Raw genomic sequence first — 8615 nt, forward strand, 5'->3', positions numbered from 1 at the left:
AGAGTTGGAGTGCTGATCTAACTCAAACAGATTATGAATGCAGAACTGATCCTAGATCAGCTCTACTACCTCAAGACACTATGAACATGGGATTGTTTTAGCACCATGGTCAGCTCAACCCTATTCATAAAGCATGCGTCAGAGAGCACTTTCTTGGAATTGAGATTAACCTCTTTTGAATACAGAGTCCAATACATTATTAAAAGAATTTTAGAATTCAGTATTACCATCACAGTACAATTCTGGAATGTTCATAGCACTGCAGTTATGATTAGTGTCCACTCAAAAATTAGAATCTGTTAAACATAGTTGTTGAATACCTGTTTGCATTTTATGCAGATTTGCATTTATTTATTTTCATTTAGCAGGCTTCAATTTGTATCTGTGTAAAGTTAACTAAAAAGTATGATTAACCTTTTATTTGCACCCCTGCATATTGTTAATATGTGAAACAATGTAGATCACAATGGGGTATTCCTTGTTAAAAAGTGCTCCATTAAAAAAAAAAAAAAAAAAAAATTTTTTTTAATTATTTCATTAACAAGAACCATTTCAACAATAGGTTTCTCTTTACCGTATTCACCACTGTAATCAACAACATCAGCATCATAGGTTATTTGACATTTCTTTGACACGGTTGATAGGCATAAAACGTTTGTATATTTCTATATCCACTGGAATTTCATTGTGGAAATGTCCATAAAAATATTAGTCAAAGCCAGAACATAGCTTCAAGTTCCTGGTGCAGGTATTTTTGCTTCTCACATACTTAGACTTTCTGGTACACAAACACCTATATCATGCACACAGTGAAACTGAGAGGTGATGTCAGCTAAGCAGACATTTGTGTTGAAAGATGGAACATTAAGAATGTTTTTTATCTTGGCAATGAAAATACCAAAAAGTACATTTAAAACGGTATCCGAATAAAATTATGATTGCAGACTGAGTATCAGAATATGAGAGGAAATATTTATATTAGGCATCAAAAACTGCCCAGTTATGATTCAATCCCATGGGGAAATCGTGCTGAAGTCATACTGGGTCCAGCCTTTAGGGGCGGAATTCTTCCGGTTACTGCAGCACTAAAGTCGGAAGCTACATGTTGGGAGCTTGCAGATTCTCGTCTGCCTAGCACAGTTGTAGTTCTCCCCATTGCACATATAAGTCAATAACTGCACGAGAGCATTTATTAATGTACTGGACCGTAGCCCTACATTGAAATCATTCCTGCATCTATTAATGTACTGGACCGTAGCCCTACATTGAAAGCATTCCTGCATCGACACTGACACTGATTCGAACCTTGTGAGTCGATTCTCTACCCCCTAGTTTCATTCTTAAGAGAAGAATTAAGTTGGACGCGCGCTCTTCTAGGTGACAGTAATTCAGATAGCCGGGTAGTTTGTGAATATTCGTGATTTAAGTGTACATTGTCACAGGATAGAGGTGAGTGACGTCGGCCACTAAGGATATTTTCTTATACGTTATTTATAAAAAACGTGTAAGAAAAAAAAGTATTGCATGCCACTGCGTGGGCTGGCTAGCTAGCTTTAGCCATCGCAAGTTAGCAAACGAAGTCAAGTGGCTCCATGTTGCTATGCGCTTCAGAAATTTGTATTGGCTGGCTAACTTGCTGTCATAACCACCCTACCATTATGAGAATATTGCGCAGTATGACTATATATGTCTATAGGTATGACGGCGCAAAAATAAGCGCTAAATAGAATTAATGTAATTTCTACGTGTCCATTTCCGAGGGTCTCACTAGTCATGCGTGGAGACTGAGCGCTGATGATAAGGACACACCGAGGCCTAAAGTTGACACTCAGTGCTGTAATATGGAAAACTTAATAGGCATATTAATAAGACTGGCTCGGCAGTACTAAAAGTAAAACGTTTATTGCTTTTATAATTTAATATAGTGTTTTATTTCTCCCATGTTGTGCCAGGGCAAGTCGTAATTCCTGCTGTTCGCACAAGATGCAGAGCATCAGCGATAACGGAACTGAAGCCCGACCTCTATTCGGGGGTGCACTGTCTGCTGTCGTTCCGCACAGTGCTAGCGACATCAGGTGATTGATTCTTTTTTTCAAGCGCCGAAATTGCAAGCACTGAATTTGTACAAAACGCTGTCTCTTTGTCCTCCTCACTATGGAGTAGATCACATTAAAAAATCTGTTATATTGACGAGTGATTTTTACAATCTCTGTATTTTCCGTCCCCACCACATTTAGTATAGGTCTCCTTTTATGTGGTGTGTGTGTCCTGGGATTGAAATCCCCAATGGTAAACATAAATATTCAGAATAAATTAAATATTCTGACAAACATTTTGGTATTGGACATGTTCAGACAGGGTCTTTGGATGGAAACTTTGATGATAATACTGTAAAGCAGAGATATCAAAATATGTGGCGGAATATGCAATTTATTCAAAAAGTGCATATTTTAATAAAGTTGTCTTTTCCTCTGTTTCTCTGACTGCACTGTGAGGCAATAGTGAGGTGAGGGAGATCCCAGACAACCAGGAAGTGTTTGTCCATAAGCAGACAGATCAAAGCATCATGGTGGATCTGCTGGAGTACCAGGCTCATGTGCAGGACATTGAAGCTGCCAGGTACATGGGATAGGAACAACAGAGATTATCATGGTACTTTATATGAGGTGCGTGTGCGTATGTATGTGGTACTGCTGAGGTCACAGTCAGAGATGGATAGGTGTGTCTTTGCAGGAGTAAAATAAAACAAATTTATAAAAGCTAATTGGAGATCTACCATTTGTCTGCTATGAAATATTTCTCTTTTGGCTTTCTTGTACCAAAAAGGTAGCACCTTATTCTGATTTATTTTGACCTGGCTTATGAAATGTGCCCAAACCCAGACTTCTAAAATCTAAAAAAAATTCATGAACCAGATTTGTAAGGTAAGAAAGGTGTTAAGGGATTATAAACAGTATTGAATTTAATAACAAACATATTGTTGCTGTATTCACTTGTTGGTCTCACCAGAGACCCCAGAGGAAGTTTTGTGGTTCAACCCCTCATTCTGTCTCCCAGGTACCACTTTGAAGACTTGGCCGGCAGCAATGAGGCATCGAGTCCAGGGTCCTCAGAGGTGGTTCATGTGGAGCCCCTCAGCAAATCTCAGCTTTCCCTGCAGGAGTGCAGCTGTGCTTTTCTCCTAACCGGCACACAGCGCGTATCCAAATTCAACGAAGAGGTCAGTCTGTCTAAAGGTGCCAGTATACTCAAAACGAAGCGGAGACAAACAAAAAGACATAGTGTTTTGAGTTTGTACAGCGCAGTGTGTACTAGCCCCCAGCGTGGACTGTTCGCAAGCAGTTTGCAAGTTTGCAGACCTTCCTCTGTCTGCACTTGGCCCATCCAGATATCATGTGGGTGGCTGTATCACAGTTGATCAGGCGGGGACAGACTTCAATCTAATTTTCCTGTTCACCTCATCGCTGTACAGCCCCGTAGCAGGCTGTGTCTAGATGGGATAGATTTCAGGAAGGGGTGACCTATCCAATAGGTTTGCCACAATTTAAGAATTAAAGATGTAGTGTGTAGGATTTAGTGGCATCTAGCGGTGAGGTTGCAGATTGCAACTAACTGAATACCCCCCCTCACCTCCCCTCACCCCTCCCTGTCCAACGACGTAGGAGAAGCTACGGTGGCCTGTAAGTTCCAAAAATTATGTAATCGTCTACAACAGCATTGAGTAGCCAAGTGTCAAGTGATGTTCCTTGATAGATTTAGAAATTGTATTTAGTTATTTAGTCTGTAAAACTATAGGTCATAGCTTACAAGTAGATAGCGATTATGAATGTTAATTGTTCTGCATTGTGGTAGCGTTTCATTGCTAACATTAGCTGCTTTGCATGGTAAATCATAGAAAGACATGATGCGTCACAAAAACTATTACAGTACTAACTAACACTTACATTACAGTGTGACATATCCTCATTATAAAATACCACTAACCTATTTAAAGACACTCAATTTCAAAAATAACATATATAGCCGAAATATTTTGAGTAGTAATACTTACATAGCAATGATGAAATCTTATCTGTTTTCAATAGATAGAGACAGAGACAGTAAATCAATGATATATTTCTATCTGCTTCTGTCTTACACCAGAAAACAATGTCAGCTAGGTCTATTAGCAAACATATGGCTTAGCTATGCCCAGAAGTCCCCAATAATAATAGTATTTTCCAAGAAATTATGAAAAATCGTTGACAGTGTTTCGTTAGGTGCAGCATCTTTTACTGCTACCAGAGTGAATGCGTAAGTGAATGTGATGATGATAAAACTTTCGATTATGCTGACCAATAAAATGCTATTCCAAAAGCAAAATTATACATGTTATACATCGTTAGAAAGCTTATACTTACCTACTGAATAAATGGATTGTCAATCAAGCCAGACTGTACTTAAAAGGGCAACAAAGCCGTAAACAACACGTGTGGTATTACGCACAGCTATTTTGGAAGGTACCCAGGCATCACAAATGCGCGTATATTTCACAAACGGATTGTCCAAGACAATATATGACCACTCAGTCTCTTCTTTCATCTTCTTTGTCTTCCAACCGGTGCATTCGCGTCACCCACCAAAATTAAAAACGTGAAGAAAAAAAAAAACGCGAAAGGCCCTCTCTAGAGACGTTTGTCCGTTCTGGGCTACTGTAGAAACATGGCGGTACAACAATGGCGGCCTCTGTGGAAGAGGACCCACTCCCTATGGAGATATAAAGAGCTCATTCTAAGTTAACAAAAACACAACGATTTTTATTTTCATGGGATTATACACTAATTAAAACATACATATGAATATTATATTCCATTTCTGCCAAGTCCATTCTGCTAGATGCCACAATTCTACGCACTGCACCTTTAAAATATTCCTCCTCCCAGGAGGAAAGTTTTTATGTTTGCCAAACTAAGGATAAATCATTTGGACAGAAAGGTAACCAAATAAAAGATGGAGCGAGCTAGTTACCTTGTCACTAGTTTTCCCAGCTACCTTTCAGTCCGCACAATGTATCCTTAGTTTGACAAATGAGGTCAAAATTTCCTTCATTTAATTCTCCTATTGTGGCAAACCTATTGGATAGGACACCACTTCCTGAAATCTTATTCCTTTCACCACAATCCTTCCTTTCCAAAAGTACTTCTCTTTGCCCCTGTGTCTCCTGGACACCATTTTAGCCAGTCTGAATAATGAATGGTTTACTCAGCTTTATTACAGTATTCCCATTTTACCCCCCCCCCCCCCCCCCCCAGGCTAAAAACACAGTAAATATCCACCTGGGACTTCTCCGCCTGCCACAGTTCTCTACCGACATTCTGGTGACCTTCAATGACCCTTCAAGCATTAGGTAAGTTTAACCAATGGTCTACGTCAAGGGTCTCCTATCTTATCTGAGAAGGGCTGGTGTGGCTGGAGTCTTTTGTTGTTACCCAGCACTACAACACCGAATTCAACTAATCAGTATTTTGACTGAAGAGCATAAGGTGATTGGTTGAATCCCTAACCCTAAATGGGTTGGGCCCACAAGTATTTTGTTTTAGTGCCAAACACTCTTTCCTGTAATCAGCTGTTGGTTTAATCAAAGTTATATAAGGAAGTGGAGTAAAGTCAAGATTTCCCTAAATGGCAATCAAAACTAATCAACAAAAAAACTGGGAAAACCCTTGAGTGCTGAAGAAATACATTTATTGGGCTTAAACCGCACGAAACAAGTAAATAGCCGTAGGAGCAAGAAAGGCTAACTGCACTGCTGTACACTGTATGTGCTGACACCACAACGCGTTTCGAGGCCATAATCTCTTCTTCAGGCAGGATTGAGGGCTTTCCAAATTTTTTTGTTGGTTCATTTTAATCAGGAAAATTGTGAAGCCGTTCACATCCCTGGGTTGGGTGTGTGATGGAGGTCTCTGTCTCTCCCAGTCCTCTCAGCAGCAGTGCAGCAGGGGACGGTGTGGTAATCGCAGCCCCCTGGACGGTGCAGGACTTCCTACAGTTGCTGCAGTCCCTCCGGCTCCTGGACGCTGGCGTGTTTGGATAGGAGACAATCAACCAGTGATCGTGAAGTAGGGATATAATAGTTGTGACTTCACCTTCATGTTAGAAAATAGAGAAGAGCTCCACCAATCACAGAACGTGTTGCTAACAATAAATAGAACAATAGTGATGGTGATTGGAGGATACTTTCTGGCAGTGGGTGGCAGTGTAGTATAATAGGTAAGGTCTTGTAGCTTAAAGGTCACAGGTTTGATAAGCGGGTTGGACACTGCCGTACCCTTGAGCAAGGTACTTAACCTGCATTGCTTCAGTATGTATCAAGCTGTATACATGGATGCTATGCTATGTAAAAAGTTGTGTAAGTCGCTCTGGATAAGAGCGTCTGCGAAATACATGTAATGTACTGTAAGCAGAAATCATAGTCGGGAGTGTATTATTGTGTGCTACCGACATACTTCCTTTCTATAGAGCTCCTCTGTTTTCATCCACTAAGGTGATATTACAACTGTTTTGCCCCTATTTTATAATATTACAACTGTTTCACCCCTATTTTATAAACCCTGCAGCTACATGCTCACAGCCCAGACTACTGACATCCTTTACAAACTGAAAAGTACAGACTGAACTGAGAGTTACGGTCAGTGCCACCCGTGTGTTGATTGGGGGGCATTCCTTTGTACACAAACATTGTATATCATTGTCAGGTGACCAGCTGTAGTTTGATTTGATAAAGTCCCTCTCATGCAATGCGTGTGTGTGTGTGAGACCTATCAAGATAAGCGACTGATGCTGTGAGTCCAAGCTCTTTTATTCCAGTCACACTTTTACTGGTAGTGTTTCATTTGGATGTGTTACACCATGTACAGTGTGGTACGGGTGGGTCACTCGTATGAAAACTGAAGATAAGGTCTGTGTGTATTGCTTGTGGCTGCTTGGCTAACGCAGTGCTCTCTGTCCGTTCAATTGTGCCATTGTGTTGGAAAGAAACGGATCCAGCGAATGAAAAGTGTTCTTTCTGAGTGGGGGTGTCCAGTGTAATCTGAGAAATGTATGAACATCTGATTCAACTGAACAACTAATCACGGTCTTCATTGTTTCGTTGAATTTGGTCTTTTAGCGCTAGGCTACAGCAAAAGCCTGTGCCCACAGTGGCCCTTTTCTAGTAAGATTGTACATCCCAGAATTTGAAATAAAGGAAAAATAATTTATCTTTTTAACTTAATCATTGCATAAAGTCTGCCATTGTCTGGGAGTCTTGGAGAAATTCAACACCACACAGAAAGCAAGTCAGTCAACTCAGTGGCAGTGGTAACAAACCCTGTTGCTGGAGATCTATTGTCCTGACACACCTTGAAATGAAAACCGGCTGGATGGCAAAACTCCAGGAACAGGACTGGTTACCACTGGCCTGGGGCATCAGATCTGGCGACTGAGAAAGCTGTGACATGACACCAGTTTCATGCCCCTCAAATCACTGTGACAGTCCTCTTGCTCTGTGGACACAGCAGTGTAATCTTGAAAGACACCCCCCATGCAGAAAAGAATGATGAGAGTATTAAGTTCCAAATGTGGGAGAACGCAGAAAGCTGTGTGCTTCACAAAGTTATATGCCACTATGGGCCATTGTTTCTGTAATAAACTAGGTACAGTATGTGCAGCTGGTTGTAAACCTCCCATCACATGTTTATACTGCTGATCTTTCACAGTGTGCCATATTATTCCTTTAGATTTTAAAATGAATTATTTGTCTATAATTTACAACATGTATATTATATCCAGGATTATAGGCACCCTTGAGATACAAAATGTAGAAAACAAATAACACCATTACTGATATGGTAATTTTCTCTTAATGATTAAATCACAACGATCAAAATAACACACATTTCAAATTCATTCAAAATAAATCCCCCCTTAAAAAAGGCTAAGATTTTTTTTGGCTTAGGTGCCCTGTTACTGGGTGGAATTCATTATGCCCTTGATCTGAAAATTAGCCCCTGGGTGACTGGAAGGAAAGAAGACCATCAGTGATCTACCACCATATTTGAAGGTAGGTGTTTATATGCATCCCTCTTTTGAACAAACTGTTCAAACAACTGTTCAGTTGGCACAACTGTGTACACAGCCAAAAAGTTCAATTTTGATTTCCAAAATGCCTGATTTTGTTAATCTCAGTAAGGGCTTTCTTTGTGCAACCCTTCAAAAATAGCTTGTTGCTATGGAGGTGAACATATGTAGCACTATATGTGAACTAATGTACCTAGTTAGGCTAATACAATTACGTTAGTTTTTATTTGGCAGGATTGTTTTTGTTTTTGTCTGATTCTGATTAGGCAAATGTGATTTCAGTGCTAGTTTGTACTTGGCAGGATTGTTGTTTGCTGAACAGGTTACTTTACAGGGTTGGAGTCCTGATCTATGTGGTCACTTCTGTCACTACGATCTTTACTTCACTCTAGTGTGTTTCTTTTGCACCTCTGCACCTTGAACTAATGCACTTGTTGTACGTCGCTCTGGATAAGAGCGTCTGCTAAATGCCTGTAATGTAATGTAATGTAATGTAGCAGTTTATTGGATATGTA

General features: G+C 40.2%; 1 protein-coding gene across 2 annotated transcripts; it reads left to right on the top strand.

Moving 5' to 3' along the window:
* The first annotated feature begins 1106 nt into the window (after positions 1–1106).
* On the top strand, positions 1107–7242 carry rangrf (RAN guanine nucleotide release factor). 2 transcript variants are annotated; one of them, XM_035435372.1, is made up of 6 exons: positions 1107–1308; positions 1953–2075; positions 2503–2619; positions 3058–3220; positions 5292–5386; positions 5959–7242. In XM_035435372.1, the coding sequence occupies exons 2-6, from the start codon at positions 1984–1986 to the stop codon at positions 6074–6076; spliced, it is 585 nt and encodes a 194-aa protein (XP_035291263.1). In that variant the 5' UTR covers positions 1107–1308; positions 1953–1983; the 3' UTR covers positions 6077–7242. The 2 variants fall into 2 exon arrangements, with proteins under 2 accessions (XP_035291263.1, XP_035291262.1); XM_035435371.1 differs by lacking the exon at positions 1107–1308 and adding an exon at positions 1316–1449.
* Positions 7243–8615: the final 1373 nt, after the last annotated feature.

This window comes from Anguilla anguilla, chromosome 9, assembly GCF_013347855.1.
Source record: "Anguilla anguilla isolate fAngAng1 chromosome 9, fAngAng1.pri, whole genome shotgun sequence".
Lineage (NCBI taxonomy): Eukaryota > Metazoa > Chordata > Actinopteri > Anguilliformes > Anguillidae > Anguilla > Anguilla anguilla.